Here is a 16,720-nt window from a genome sequence, read left to right as displayed (position 1 = left end):
AAACCTAGGCGTCCTTTTTGACTCTGAGCTGAATTTGATCCACACATTCAAAGGGCCGTAAAGACTTTCACCCGTCCACCGTTCCTCTCTCTCGCCAGCAAGGTGTTGATGCTTTTATCTTCAGTAGATTAGATGCAATGCCCTGTTCTCTGCTTGGACAGTGGCGCAGTGGTTAGTGCTCTCGTCTCACAGTGAGTTCAAATCCCAGCTGGGTGTTAAGTTTGCATGTCCTCCCAGTGCATTCTGGGTTTTCTCTGGGAACTTTAGCTTCCTCCCACAGTCCAAAAAAATGCATCTTAGGTTGCTTAATTACTCTTAAATTTCCCTAGGGGTTTGTGGGAGTGATTGTGGTCGACCTCCTATCAGAAGATTGCAGGGTTGATTCCCGCCTTTCCTGCCCATGTGCGGAAATGTCCTTAGGAGAGACACTGAACGCCTTCTTGCCTCAGGTGGAAGGTTGGCGCCAGTGTGTGAATGTGTGAGCGTGTGACTTTAAAGCGCTTTGGGCCTTCGAGGAAGGTAGAAAGTGCGATACAAGTACACGCCATTGACCATTTCTGTGACAGACTGGCGAGTTGTCCTGGGTGAACTCTGCCTTTTCCCTCATCAGGCTTCAAAAAACCTGTGACCCTGAAAAGGACATAGCGGGTTAAGGAAACGGATGGATTCTCTTTAGTTTACTGAAAAATCTTGTGCTATCCTAAAATGCTTAGAGAACTAAGTGGCTGAACCCCCGTTTTTAAACGGCTGCATTGGCTCCCTGTGCGTTTCAGGGTCGATTCTAAGATTCTTTTAATGGTTTGTTCATGTAAATGTTTTCATGGTCTTGGGCGTCCTTATCTCTGCTTTTGAAATGTGAACTGCCAGAGAACCTCAGGGCCACAGAGACTGTAGAGCAGGGGTGTCAAACTCATTTTCACTGAGGGCCGCATCAGCACAGTGGCTGTCCTCAAAGGGCCAGATATAACTTATACATGTAACTAAATGTAATGAAAAATAAATGTAACTACTCCTTAATGTTAAATAACTCATTATTTATTTATTATAACTTTTTAAAGTGACAATTACAGTTGCATAGAAAACATATGTTTGCTTGTTACTCTAACATAAATCCTTTTACATTTTGATTCTGTCAGGTTAGGTTATATGGACAGTGTTTAAGTTCTAATGTATAGTTGCTCAATCCCATATTCCAAGTCAGATTCCCCCTAGATATAAACACCGATTTGTATTTTTAAGAAAATAAAAACTTTTATGCTCTCGCGGGCCACATACAATGACATGGAGGGCCACATTTGGCCCCCGGGCCTTGAGTTTGACATATGTGCTGTAGAGGTTTTAAAGAAGCTGATCAACCCATGGCCCTCTTCAGTTTGTGGAGGAAGTACAGGCGTTGTTGGGCTTTCCTGGCCTTCTGATGATTTTAGCCTGTGTTTCCTTATGGAGATTATTCCTGCCAGGGTTTGCCAGCTTAGTCTGTGGTTGTTGCCACGGTGCTCGCCGTCACTGGGGAGGCCGGGGTCCAGAACTGCAGCCCCACGACTGGGAGTGGACCCTCCCTGTTGCTGTTCTAATTTGGGTGGGTGTTGTGGTGATGCGGCGATGCTCCTGTGGCTGAGCTGGCTCCTGGTGTCAGCAGATTCCCAAAATATTGTTTCCTTACAGCAGAGCCAATATAATTACCGTCATGTTTTCATTCCCGTCTTTACTTTAGGAGCCACTCAGTGCTTGCTCGATGTTTGTCATATCAAGAAAAGGAAACGCAAAGACCTGCTGTGGAGCAACAGACCCGAATCCTTATTCCAGCTGTGTTTTTGAAATGATCGTTCAAAACATCACCTCGCCCAAAGGTCTGAGCACAAAGCGTCTCCTGATGCAGTAAAACCTGGGATGGGTCTCTGCTCATGTTCACAAAAAAGCGCCATGAGTCCGCTTTTCCCCCACAATGCACAGATCGAAAAAGCTTATCCGTCTGGAGATTTCTGTATAGCAAACTCAGTGAAAGAAATCGTCCTGTCTCGTTGTCCCTTTCATAGGCAGAACAGCAAGACTTTCCTAACGTAGTCTGTTACAGACAGATACCTACAACCACTCTGGCAGTCAGACGCCCTTCAGTCCGCTGGACATTATTACAAAAATCAGACGACAGGTGGTTTGGCAGCCAGCAGCAGCTCTGATTGGACGATGTGTAAATGTCACAGAACGACGGTCGTCAATATCGTGCTAACGGCCGCCAGGGGGATAAACGGTCTACATACTGACGGAGCAACATGCACCAACATGAATGGCTGTAGCCCATTCACGTATTGTACGTATTGTATTCGTTGATGATTTTGTCTTTATCCGAGAGGTCATCATGAGTTCATTGACACCATCAAGCATGAATGATTGGGCAGGCCTCCCATCTGGGAATTCCATCTCTCACAGTTGCCAAAGCACCAGCAAAGCTCGCCAAATTCCAGTCACCATGTCAGCTCCGAACACGGAACACGGAACACAGTAGCTCTTCACACGCTTCATTACTGCTGTCGCCTGCAGGGTATTTCAACGCAGATGTAGGATGACGTGTGTGGAAGTACGGCTTTATATTTGACAGTTTCATCGATGCATATCAGACACGCTGCAGAACCTGCTCTCTGGGCAAATTCCATTGTCCATCCCTGATAAAAAGAACCACACTTCATCTTTTTTTCTTTCAGCCATCCTTTTCATCAAAATTATTTCTATAATTAGCTGCCGAATACTTCATGAAAAGGAGGCAAGTTTACTTCCTGACCTCACAACCACAAATTTCCATCACACGTAATCCAATAAAACGTAGTGCTGTCCCAGTCACAGCTGTGATTGGCTCCTCCTCGCACAGCAATCATGAACGTGAGCGGTAGAAATGATTGGATTCAAATACATCAAGTGTTTTAGTATTTTTCTGCGAGCCAGATGCAGCCAACCCACATCTGGCTGATGAGCTTCCCAACCCCTGACTTTGGGTAAGTTCTCCTCCAAAAATAAACATTAAATGGTGTCAATTTCAACAATGATACTTTATACTTCAATATTTTGTGTACTCACCACCAATTCAGAGAATCGTGCATGCAGCTCCTCTGCAGGTGGAATTGGGGCAGTAAACTCCAGCAGCTGAAGGGGAACGCTGTCCTTCAGGTTGATCTCCAAAGGCTCACTGCCGACAAAGCAGCAGAGGAAGCCCAGGCCGGGCCTCGTCCGTTTTCTGGGGGGCATGATGGCTGTGGTGAAGAAGGGGGCGTGGATGTAGCTGGATGTGGTGATAAAGAAAGGAGCAGCAAGGGCAGACAGGGGGGTTTCAAAGACAGGGAGGCGGTTTTCTGGTGGGCATGATCTGAAAGAAAGATCACAATGAAGGCAGAGGATTCATTACACCTGAAGTGAAATAAAGAATATCAATGTACTGACAAACACAACCTGGAAAGTGTCCCAACATCTGATGAGTATTGTCTGTAACAGATACTACTTCTGAATGAACTTCCCCCTTTGAAAGCCTTTTTGTAGGACAGAGACAGAAAATCAAGCAGTCACATGGCTTACAAGCAAGTTATGAGCAAAAGTTACCACCAGAAAACAAACCAGAATCCCCAGAAATTGTCTCCATGAAAAAAAAACCCAAGCAGAAAATTATTACAGCATGATAAGAAGGGTGGAGGTAATATTGTAATGTGAGTGGAGGAACCTGGAGGGAACTGTGGCGAACATGCTGCCTGTTTTCGGAGCAGGCTGGCGTTGGCGCCGCAGGTCTGGAACACGCGTCTACATGTGGGTTAGGGCTGGGTTAAAGTCCTCCATGCTTTAAAGCAGTGGTTCCCCCTCCTGGGGGGGCACGAGTCACCTGGTAGGACAAGGCTGGAAGGGGGGGGACCAATGATCCGTGCTTCAGGACCGCATATCCGCAGGTCTTACATCACTTACACGAGCCTAATCCTAACCGTGACATTTGAGGACGTAATTATTGTTGTTAACGGCGGCTTTAACGTCTTAAAATGGTAAATGGCGTATACTTATATAGTGCTTCTCTACCTTCCTCTATGGCCCAAAGTGCTTTACAGTCACAGACCCATTCACACAGTCACACACTGATAACGGCTCCACTGCCGAACACTGGCGCCAACTTTCCACCAGAGCCAAGGTGGGGTTCAGTGTCTTGCCTAAGGACACTTTGACACATGGGTGGGCAAGGCGGGAATCAAACCTGCAATATTCCGATCCAAGGTCGACCGCCCTACCGTTGGCCCACAGCCACCCCAAAGAACAGTAAAGCTGTGCATTTTGCACATGCGACCGTCACGGATTGGATACCTACACCTGCCTTTGTCTGCAACTGTGATCAGATTTGTTGAAGAATGGAGAACAGCATGTAGAATGGATGTAATGCCTCCACGCCCCCCCAGGGAGGCGCGCCCCACATTGATGATCCTTTATTTATTATCCTACATTTATACTTTTATAAAGGATCATCCACTTTGTTCATGTCTTCCATTTGAGGATTCTTCCTCAAATATTTCCCAGACAACAACCAACAGACCGGCTGACAGATCCATTAATGCAGCAGCAGCTGCTGGTTGGAGCTCTGCTGAGGAGGATCAGTCCATTGAAATCACTCAGACTCCACCCTGAGGATGAGGTTTACAGCACAGACACTGAGCTCTGTATGGAGAGGGAGCATCCCCTCATGGGGCAGAAGGCTGGGGGCTTTCTGCTTCCATTCTCCATCCTCTCTTTGGGACATTTTCTGCTGTTGCCACTTTGAAAACAAAGAGCAGAGCGAGGCTCAATACTGAGCAGGACTTGAGAATTGCAGCAACAAACCCACAACCTGGTTTAGAACAGATGTGTAGCACAAAGCAGACAATTGCAGCCATGAACACAACTTTGTGTTTCTTTTTGCACATAGGTTCAACGTTATTGTTCTTCCAAAGTGAATGATCCTTTATTTTATTTATTCTAGTTCAAGCAGTAGGAATGTTTAGGATTTTGATACGGTGTTAAAGTTGATCAAATTTAGCTTATTTTGTTACAGGTTTTCGCGCGTGTGTGTGTGTGTGGGGGGGGGGGGGGCATTTTTCCTCCTCCAAAGGGGGGGAACAAGAGAAAAACTTTCAGGAACCGCTGCTTCAGACGAGGCAAGTGCTCAACCAAGTAGGAATAATACTCCCTCTAAACTGCATTTAGCACTTAGAGCTGGAGACAGCAGCAGCAGCAGCAGCAGCTTCCATTGCTGATGTTCTTCAATCAGCAGTTTCTGAATTTTTTAATGATTTGACCAGAGCTCGCCGTGCAAAACGCTTTGGCATGAAAATGCTGCAAAAGTGTTTCACAAGAACCACAAAAAAATCCAACCGTCTCAAGAACAAGTATTACGTTTCATCCTGTCATATGTTTTAAAGCATAATGACGTATCCAGAACCAGAACCTCTGGACTCTTTTGAATCCAGTGAAGCACTGATCCCACAACAAAGGGGGGGCAGATTAACTAAAAACATACCGTTTTCTGACTCCAGGTGATTAATTTTTATATGAAATCATAAAAAAATACAGTCATAAACATAATACATTGACAAAAAAGTTGTAATTTTACAAGGAAAGTTGTAAATTTATGAGACTAACATCATAAAATAGTTGTAAAACTACAAGAAAACAATTCATAGAATTATGAGTAAAAGAGTCCAGATTTTACAAGAATAAAGTTATTTCATGAATACGGAGTCGGTTACCTGACATGGGTAAAAAAAGAATTAATTTGTTCCCATGAAATAATAATTCACGTGATTAGTCATTCATGAACACGGGTGTGAGCAACACTTGGATTTACAGCAGATACCGTCACATTTCTGTCTGTGTGTGTCTCATTACATTGCATTGAAGACACGGAGAATGTTTAGAGATATCTTATTTATTTTAAAAAGCTCTGCAAAAGCATCGGGAATCCCGTCTCCGTGTCTGGGTTCATTGATTCGGATCCCGGTCTGCTCTCCGTCCTGCCGCTAAAGCCGCTTTCCACTGCTACGTCCGTGTCTCTGTGACACACGTTCATTCAAGAAAATAAAAACAAGAATCAAACTAGGGGATCCATTTATTATTGTCTCCATGAAAATAAGAAAAACATCTTAAGATTTAGGAGGCGACAGACGGCGGCTCTCTGTCTGTCGTCCAGCCAGCTGCCTGGCGTAGCGCTCACCACGCTTAATGGAAACATCAATGATGCAATCATTGTATTCATCATCATCATCATCAGCCTGTCACGCCACTGCTGGCGGGTGGCCTCCACATCTTACTCCACTCATCACGGTGTTGGGCACTCTGGGTCCACGTGCTGCCTGCCTTCTGATCGATGTCATCTCTCCATCTTTTCTTCAGTCTTCCCCTTCCTCTCTTCCTGTCCCACGGAGTCCATTCTGTTGTTTTCTTAGCCCATTCGTGGTTCTTCATTTGGGCTACATGTCCTGCCCACTTGCCTTTGGCTTCAATCACTTTCTCGATGACATCCTTCACCCCTGTTCTTGATCTCAATTCTTCGTTCCTGACCTTATATCTCCTCGTAACACCCAGCATTGATCGTTCCATGCTCCTCTGGGTGACTGCCAGTTTCTCTCTTTGGCGGTTGGTAAGTGACCATGTCTCAGCTCCATACCTCATTGATGGCAGTATGACAGTGTTCATGATCTTCCTCTTGAGACACATGGGCATTTTTTGATCTCTCAGAAACGTGCTGTACTGTCCGAATCTCTTCCAAGCGGATGTTACTCTCTCGTCTATTTCTTTAGCCATCTCATTTCCTGGTGTTAGCAGTCTTACCAAATACTTTATACTCATCCACCTCCTCCAGTTGTTCTCCATCCACAATTATTCCTTTCCTTCTCCTTTTCCTTGCTATTTCATTGCACATGATTTTGGTTTTCTTTTGTTCATTTTCATGCCATCTTTTCTCCCTTCCTTGTTCAGATCGTTGAGCAGCTTGCTGAGATCCTCTGATCTATATTGTATTATACATACATATATAGTATTTATTATTGCTTTAAACCAGCTATCTTATTTGCAATGAAGATGTCACCGGAAGCATTTGAGTTTGCATGTTTGAAACGTGCTGGTATCACAGCCGTAGACAGACTGGTGTTTATGATAGTGAGGATTAACACAGCACGGCCTCTCTGTCTGACAGATTTAGGGCCCTTCATGCTTTCTGTGCCGACCTGCTTCATGCAGATGACAACAAATGACAGCTGCTGTTTAAATACCACAGTGGCAGCAAAGTCACTACAGCTGAACCTCTTCTATGTGAACACTAGAGCCGACATGCAGGAAAGACGCTATCAAAGCTCTGATCAGAGGATCACACATGCAGTGAAAAAGGACAGACAAACAAGTGAGTTCAGGTTTTGTTTTTTGTTCTCTTGTTTCTGACCCTTTTTTGATTGTCATGGATTTTTTTTTTTTACAAATAAGTACAGTGGGATACCTGCTACTCCTTTTTTGGGCTCATTTCAACCACTTCTGACTCTGATGTGGTCTGGAGTGCGGGGTTTGCAACATCAGTTGTTGTCGCTTGGCAACAACAAAATGTGTCGGGAGAAGCAACCGGACATCCCAGGAGAGGCGTCTGATAGCGTCTGAGCTGCTGGGGGACGGATGAACTGACAGGAACAGGAAGAGGATTGACCAACGGGTCATTCATATTCATATTCCAGGTGATAGTCCACACCAGGGTCTACTCTCATGAGTTTAATACTGCTGACCTCATCAATGCGTCAAATCCTGATGGGCGCAGGCGTTTCAGACAAGGAGCCGTCCTCTGAAGGGAACAACTACTCACTTCCTGCCGTCCAACCTGGTGTCTGGGAGCAAGGAGAGCGACCACACAGCCTGTGATGACAGGGAAGAGCAGACTGTGGATTTCAGATGTATGGCGGTTCTGACCACCACTACTTAGCTCTAATCATAAGCGATTAGCATTAGCAAAGTGTGCTAACTGCATCTGATAGCAAAAATGAACAGACGGTCTCAGAAGTGGGAGAATTGCAGTATTTCAATAGGTATGGACTTTTTTCACGAACATGTTGATGTTTTATACAGGTCTACAGGTCACATGCCAAGTTGCTGTTGGCTGTTCGCGTCTAAACACGTTTGTTTACTAGAGGTGTAACGATTCATTTTTACCAACGATTTGATTCATGTCATTATTTGTTTGCTGATATGATTCATAATCAATATCCCGTCATTTAGAACGATCCGATTGGATCCAATTCTCTGACCTCAAATGGATTCAGGACATCTTTATGCCAAACTTCAACCAGTGGGACTCAGAGAGAAATACCTGCTACTGAACAGTGGAGTTTTCCAGATTTCAACATCGATTATAATTCATGTACTTCATTTTAAAAAGATTTGATTTGATTCGATTAACAACCAACCTCAGACAGATCGATCTGGTTGGACTGCAGGAACATCCATCCATTTATCAATTAAGTCCATTAATCGTTACACCCTTATTTTTTAAATGACTGTGGCTGACATGAACACAGCAATAACCTGTGACCTGAATATAGGATTGTACGTTATATACACCTGATGGCCTTCTGGAGCCAGACATGGAATGCAGAAGTAACGTGCATGTTGCCCGTTGCAACATACGAGCAAAAAGTCACCTCAACATCCAACTGGTTTTGTAAAAAAAAAAACACACTGGCAGGTGGTATTCAAGTTTTGCTACCACATAGGGCAAAAGGAAAACCAGAAACCCACAATAAACAGACATTAGTCCAAAGAGTTTTGGTGGCTGGATTAGTGCAGTCTGTTCAGACGTGTTCCTGAACATGTACTGCTCTCATACGAAAAGCTTCTTTGGATTGATCAACTTTTACTTCCACGGTGACAATAAGTGATGTTTTGTGAAATGTGAGGTTTTCCTTTTGTTTTTCATGCACAAAAATGAAATATATGAAGCACAAAGACCGAGAAATTCTCTGCAACCAGCCAGCTCTGGTTTTCAACCACCAAAGATTTATTTGTCATTTTCCAAGAGTTTGTCAAAGTTCAATCATAGAAGGGCTCAATAGAATGGCTCAATTTTTAAATGGACCTTCTTCTCAATAGCAACATACAGCAGCACTTGTCCAACTTTTGGCACAAAAACTATTTACATTACAATAAGCTTTTCTGCAGACCCATTTTCTAAACAATTATTATAACAGTTGAAGTCAAACTAGGACGAAATGTCTTGCTCAAGGACACAATGACCATCAAGCATGGTATTTTAAACACCAGCAAACCACTGCTTAACCCATTAAGCTTGAGGCACCATAGCACAACTTTGATCCCTAGACTGTAAATGAGAACTGGACTGAGCAACCCCTCCCCCCTGACATTCCATACATGAAGTGGCTCCAAGAAGCCAAAATCCCACAGACGTCTATAAAGAAACTCAGTCAGTCAATCTATTGGTCAGAATTGCTACATGTGGCTGCTGCTGAGTCAACAGGTATGTTTGTAACATTTAAGTGTGTGTGTGGACAGGCCCCGCCCCTTTTAGATTTGTTATACATCTAGACCTGACAGTAATGATTATAAACGTCCAGCAAGAAGCTGCTTTGTGATTCTACCCCCTCCCCTTCTATAACCCCCCCCCCCCTCACATCCCTCTATCTTCTTCCCTCCTCTTCTTCTCTGTCCAGTCCAACAAAAATTGTTACAAATATGATTAATATGAATAAAGTTTAGTCTAAATTGCAAAAGGGTTTATTCAAATATACCTCTGGTATGTCTGAACGTTCATAACTCCTGTTGTAAGAGTAAAATCTGTCCACCATAGAGGCCTTCAGCTCACATCTGTTTGCTCAGCTGTTGGACAGGATAAGTTTAAAAATAAATGAAAATGCTTTTGCATTGAGTGATTTATTAATTTGCACTTCAGGGCCACCGTAGTTTTGACTCTAATACTAACCATCTCCTCACTAGATTTAAAGTCATACTAATATTTTGCTCAGTAATCTCAAATGTGTACATTTTGATTAAATTGAACAAAAAAAAAGAACTAAACTAATTAAAGAACTAACATAAGCTAATGACAACTCATTTGTTTTTCATTATTTTCCTATTTTTTACAGCAATAAAGCCACAATGGAATAACAAAAGAGCCCGATGTGGCTCCGGAGTGTCAGGTTGCAGACTCCTGATCCAACCTGTATTTTGGGGAATTCCAAACAAATGTGAAAGTAAAAGCAGAATCAGGCTCCAACTTGGAACAAGTAGGCAACTCCTCTGCAGCATCAGTGACTGAACCTTTCGGTCCAAATCGTCCCAACTTGATGCCTCACTAAGGCATCAAGTACATAGCAAAAAGAAACTACAAATGACAAATACCTTTAGTCTGACTGTGAAGCTAAAAAGCTTGTTAACCTGTCATGGCACTGTTCATTCATGTAATCAGAGATCTTTTAGAGAATTTTCTGTATGACCGAAAGGACTTTGATCCGTTGGTAAAGATAAAGTTGTAAAAATGTACTAAAATGTGTTAGAAACGCCAGTACAAAAGGCAAATGAAACCTGCTTAGCATCATGAGACGCTGCTGATGGAACAACTGCCTTATACAAGCGCTGAAGCTCAGCGACTCGGAGCACAGAAGACCCCCAGGGAAAATCAGCCCACAGAGCAGGGGACTCTCACGGACAGAGGATCGTTTTTCCCACAGTCAAACACAAACAGAGCGGAATGAGGAAGTAAAAGTGACCCTGGCTCCACCAACGGAAATGTAGGGAGGGAGAGAGAAAAGAGGATTGTTACTTTAAGTTGGATTAATTTATATATATAATAATAATAATAATACTAATGGATTGGATATATCTGCGCTTTTCCAGGCACGTAACCCTTGTGCTATCCTAGGCACTTTAACGTTGGGAGTCGGGTCATCTAGACCCACTAGACAGTGCTCTGAACCTTTTTTCTTCAATGATTTGTGATCTTCACTGGTGTCCATGGATTACATGAAATCTTTCCACCTTTATCCACCTTTGTCATGGTAGGGAGAACACGTCAATGTAAGGGTGGGGTCATCTAAGATAGAACAAGGGTTAAAGCTCTTACAATGTGTGGGAGGTGTTAACTGCTCACCAGTCCCTGGTTTCATGCGTGTCAATCCTTCACCCTACCAACCGAGCTTACCCACACAGACACAAATATATTTATATGACGTCTTAAATTGACCTCAGTCAAGCACGTCGCCGTACATTAAAATGACCAATTCACAATTATCTGCTTAACTGTACTCCATCATTGATGCCCCCTCCCTTATTGTCTTTGTCCCGAGCGTATCCCAACAGTTTTACAGTCTAAAAGTCCTCTCTTTGACTTAGATCAGGGGTCGTCAACCTGTACCACTCAAAGAGCCATTTGGATCAGTTTCCCACTGAAATGAAACCACAGGGAGCTGCAACACAAGGTGTGTTAGAAAAATGTTTTTGCCAATATATCGCGATAGTTCATCCGGAGATACTTGCATTGATTCAAAATGCTGTCCGGATATTTATTTAGGTATTTATTTTAATTCTTTATGAGCGTGACGTTGTCCTTTGATCTTTTGTCTATTTTGCACAACCTTGGGTTAAGATGAGTGAGATGATGGAAACAAATTCACTTTGATGCAGACTCATTTCTATTTATTTTTTCTTTAAATCCAGTAAACCCAATAAATGATATTAAATCTATGGATGAGAACTATTTTTTATTTGGAAGCAGCTGTTGGCTTGTCTGGAATCATAAGCGGTGAGTCTAAGCCCCGCCCACGCCTCTCTACCTGTTCACACCTCTGCAGCTCCAAGTCGTTTTCCACTGCGTGCAACCCCCCCCTGCAGCATGTTCTACACAGACAGCGCAACATATGGTCATCGTTGCAGACAGTGGACAGGATAGTAGGGGCACCCTAAGGCAAATTTAATTAATTTTACACGGAAATGGGTGGTTTTTGTTTTTTTCGGGGCGTTCATGTGTCCCCTATGAGATCGCCACCGACTGTCTTTCCAGAAAAACTTTCTGTCCCATAACAGGCTCTGGTCGGCGTTCACAGCTGAAGACACGCCCCCTTCACGCGTTCACGCTGCTCTCTTCCACCTGTCTGCTCACAGAACCTGACGGTGTTAAAGGCACCACGACAATCTGAGAACATGATGGTTATTTTACAAAAACACAGCGAGCCGCAGCACAGGATGGAAGACCTGCATGCGGCTCCGGAGCCGCTGGTTGCCGAGCCTTGACTTAGACTTTTCTGCCGCAACATTCAAAGATGGCACACCAGAAAGAGAGCGTCACATGTTAGCCCTTTTCTTTCAGTCATGTGAGCAAATTCAGATTCCCTCAACTTCAGGAACTGTGTGTTTGAGTTTTTCATCCTATTTCTGCCACAAGGTATGATGACGTGTTGTAAAAGTTCACCAACACAAGCAAAACCTCACCAGGAGTACCTGTCCCATCTGCAAAAAAGCCACTTGTTGTTAGACGGGTTTTCAATTGAAGATTTGCTTCTTAATTTAAGTGTAAAGAAACCTGTTCAGACAAGAATCAACAAAAAGAGCGTTAGCCAACTCCCAACCCTTTTGCAGTGACTTCACAGCACGCCAGCCTCTCAAATGACCAGAACTCCTCGATCCCATTTTTCTATTGGACGTGGAATGATTAATGTCATGTAAAATGTGCGTAAAAGATTAATTGTGAATTGGCATCACTATCTAATTACAGTCTCAACATTTTAAAAAGGTGATGTCACAAATAAGCCTGGATTACAGGCAGTGTCATATTTTTTGTAGTGAACGTTAAAAAAGAACCTAAAAGTATTGATGCAGAGAGTTTTTATTCTGGATAAAATTTATTTTCTTAGTAATCTTTCCTGAGCAGCTGCAGACTGCTGACATGAAAACATTGGCAGGTTTGACAGCAGTAGACTCTGTTGGTTTCTGAAAGCTCTCCTGAAGTCTCTGCAAACCAAAAAGTACAAACCCTGCTTCCCCTGAGACAAGGGGGGGGAACCAAAGAGGAGAAGTGAATTCTGGGAGAATTGCTTCAAGCGCCTGAAGAAGCAACATTCTTAGAAATGTTGTCAAAGTCTAACAGAGTACAGCAGACATGGTCGGGAGCTCTTTGTGCGCAAGCAATCACAAACGCAGAGACATTCACCCATGAGAAGCGCTTCAGAAATGCACATTCTGCAGTTCTTATTACAAGTGACTGAATTGGCCTCCTCAAAATAAGTCCAGTATTACAGAATCCAAACCCAGATCTGGCAAACTGAGCAATTCCATACAGCACAGAGGACATTGACGGACATGTCAACAGCCAATCAGGGCGCAAAAAACAGTGCACTATAGTCCCGTCAGTCTGCCCCAGGGCAGCTGTGGCTACATCAGTAGTTACCATCACACAGTATGAATGAATGATGGACACATTGGAAGAACTTTGAGCGTCTGGAAAAGCAGATAAATCTAATCCATTATTATTATTATTAAATACTATATAGGTTTAAAAATGTTAAACATAACATATTGAAACCATCCCATAATACTATGGTATAGGAACACCACCATGAAAAAAGAAGAGGTTGCAAAAGGTCGTCATAACAGAATCATTGGCTGTAAGCTCCCATCCGTCTTTAAACAGAACAGCAGCAGTAAGCATCCTCAGGGACGGACAGCATCCAACCCATGCCCCCCTTCCTGGGGGGTGGACTCAGATACAACCTGTAACCCTGCAGGAGTCACAACAGATTCTTTCCAACCACAGTCAGGACATCAACGCAGGAGGACTTTGGCACAACCGATGAAAAAGGTCCTGCTGTTTGGTTTCATGTGCAATAATGTGGGTTTGTTGGGTTTTGAGTGATCTGGAAGCGACAATTTTAGTGGCCATTTGTGTTGCTGATAGTTTAATCATTTGTGGGGGTGTGGTTAGTCGGATGCTGCCGACCTGAACGTGTACAGATGACAATAAATCCATCCACCCCTCCATCCATTCATTGAGGAAAATGTACATGTACCAAAGTAAACAGAGCTCTGCATGAACAATCATATGACCTTAAGCTGAAAAAGGTGAACATAGTATGCAGCAGCCTAAAGCTCTCCGCTCAAATGCACAGAAAGGTGTCCAACTCCAGGACGGAATTCAGATATATGGATTTTTTTTTTAATTATATCAATTTCAAGCCTGGGTTTAGGGGTCAATCACACGCCACGGGTTCCTGCTTGGCTGTTCCAGTCATTCCAAATGAGCTGCTGCTGAAGCACCGTATCATACCCAGCCCTGCTAACAACACCGCTGTCTCCAAATCAAGCCTTTTTATTCACCGTTCTGTGGTGCGGTGGCACAAATGTTGCTTCACACACAACCAGAAGTTGTACTCCGTCCACAGTCAGCAGGGGGACCGATCCTTCAGCAGGGAGGCTCTGTTACTCTTGGATGCTACTGGTGTTTTTCTTTCCTTTGCGCCTCTCAGAAAAACACGCGAGTAGCTGGATGGGGTTTACACGCTTTAGTCCAACAGAGAAATTAAAATGAAAATTAAAAACAGACGCAGTTTTGTGAGATATCTGTGTGGTACTACATAAAGATCTGTTCTGCAGCCCTGCTGGAGACGCAATAATATAAAGTTAGAAATCCACATGGATACGGTTTGTTCTGCACTTTCAGAGGCACATGCTAAAACAGCTGTTACTTACCCTCAGGTGAGGGGCATTAGAACGAGTTTCTTTGCCACTGAAATCCCTGAGGCTCCTGTTTAATGTTGGAATTCATTTCTCTGAGCCACAGTCTAACGACTACAGACCATGTGGCTTTTCTTGATGCCCCCAAACGCAGCACAGTCAAAACCAGAGGAAAACTGCAAATATTACCAACTGGGGCAAAGCTGCATTAGTGAGGATGAGGAAGATGAGACACGGTACCACATGTTATGAAGTCCCACACATGTAAAAGTCTCCCATACAAGCCACCGTGTGCCGCATTACTGCCAGATGTTCAGTCGGATTGAAAGGCTCCTACAGTCTTCATAAAACACCCATGGGGGGGATTAGGAGGTCATGTGATCAAGTGCATGAACTGCAGCTTCAAACAAATAATGTTGATTTAAAATCACTGTAAAGAAGGTGAGTATAGAACTCGGTTTGTGTTTTCCAGTTGGTGTCATTTCCTCCACTCTCTGCTCTGATGAGGAGTTTCCTGATTGACGGAGAAATCTGTGGTGTAAAAAACAACCTGAAGAGTTTGTGCAGAAAAAATACCCACACAGACCCTCTGTCTGCTGTCTTGCATCATCCGGTCATCTGTCTGCTTCCATCCAAGCAGCAAAGTGCTGGAAGAATTCCCCTAAATACATGCTTTCTTATGGAAGTGGCGTTTAGACATTCTTGCTGCGTTTTGCGTCAGAAAAGAGTTGTGCTGTTTGCGCCAGATCAGCGCTGCGCTCAGGGGTCAACAGGTAACAACAGAATCATTCTGGGGCCGCGCGCAGCAGCGCCCCCTATCGATGCGCACAGGTATCGGTCGTGTTGACGCAGGTCCGTTTGGCCCAATGACAATCCGAGCGGGACTACATACATGGAGGCCAAAAACGGTCTGTAGCGGTCTAAAAATAAATCACCACTGCTTCTGTGAAATCTGTGAACAAAAACACGAAGGTGGGCTGATGACGCACGTCTGCTGACGGCATCACGACTCGTTAAAGAGCGGATTGAATTAACCACCAGCAAGCGCCCTCACGACGCTGAAAGAGGGGGGCCAGCAGATCCTGCGGGGCCTTTGCGTGACATGCCACCCTGTCATCCCGGCTCCTCCGAGCCGCAGCTCCGATCAGCCTCCGCAGCGCTGCGGGAGCTGCGGGACGGGAGGGCGGAGGCCTGGCGCTGCGTGCGGGCTTACCTCTCACACTCTTCGCAGGGAGACCGTCGCTGCTCGGTAAGAACGATAATCCCGGTCGCTGTCAGCGGGCCGGCGAGTCCAAACGCGAACGCGCAGCAGGGAGCCACCCCCCTCCCCGCGAGCCACGGGGCTGCTCATCAGCCGAATGAGAAGTCCACGGATGGACACGGCGGTCAAAACAAAGCCACGCCCCCTCCTTAAAGCTGCCGCGCTCCTCCAGTGACAGTGACTAAACGCAGTGACTGTATGGGAAAGCAGGACCGAGTGGCCCCGCCCCCTGCCGTTCCAAACAGGAAGTACCAGCTGGCTCCAAGAAGCCAAGATCCACAGACTTTTCTAGAGAAATAAACAGCTGTTCCTCCATAATTCTATTCGTTGACACGGATTGATGGATGGATGGATGGATGGATGGAGGGAGAGAGGGAGAGAGGGAGGATTGATGGAGGGAGAGAGGGATGGAGGGATGGATGGACGGATGGAGGGAGGGAGGGAGGGAGGGAGAGAGGGAGGGATGGATGGAGGGATGGAGAGAGGGAGGATGGATGGAGGGAGAGAGGGAGGGATGGATGGAGGGATGGAGAGAGGGATGGATGGATGGAGGGATAGTATGAAGGTAAAAATGTGTCTAAAAGAACGAACTTGTTGAATTGATGTGAGAACTTGTAGTATAGAATGTGAAAACCTGTGCATCAAAAAAATCTGCATCTGCGTGTAAAAATCTTCTGCTGTGAACTGACAAATTTCCCTTCCTGAGAATTTCCCTGCATGTGTTCATTTAGAGTTACGACTTCAAATCTGTGA

The 16,720-nt window shown here is 44.5% G+C and overlaps 1 protein-coding gene across 1 annotated transcript in view; it reads right to left on the bottom strand.

Annotated features, from left to right (window-relative positions):
• daam2 (dishevelled associated activator of morphogenesis 2) overlaps positions 1-16,452 on the bottom strand; it is a 57,499-nt gene extending 41,047 nt beyond the window's left edge. Inside the window, exons 1-2 of the mRNA XM_011490628.4 lie at positions 15,920-16,452; positions 3,070-3,355 (exon numbers count right to left, since the gene is read on the bottom strand). Of these exons, the coding sequence (XP_011488930.1) occupies positions 3,070-3,237 (168 nt within the window). The 5' untranslated portion in view covers positions 3,238-3,355; positions 15,920-16,452. The remainder of the gene's footprint in view (positions 1-3,069; positions 3,356-15,919) is intronic.
• Between the last annotated feature and the right edge of the window lie 268 nt (positions 16,453-16,720).

The sequence above is a fragment of the Oryzias latipes genome, chromosome 22 (assembly GCF_053564925.1).
Source record: "Oryzias latipes strain Hd-rR chromosome 22, Olatipes_Hd-rR_3.1".
In the NCBI taxonomy this organism is placed as follows: Eukaryota; Metazoa; Chordata; class Actinopteri; order Beloniformes; family Adrianichthyidae; genus Oryzias; species Oryzias latipes.
This window is presented reverse-complemented; position numbering and strand designations above follow the sequence as displayed.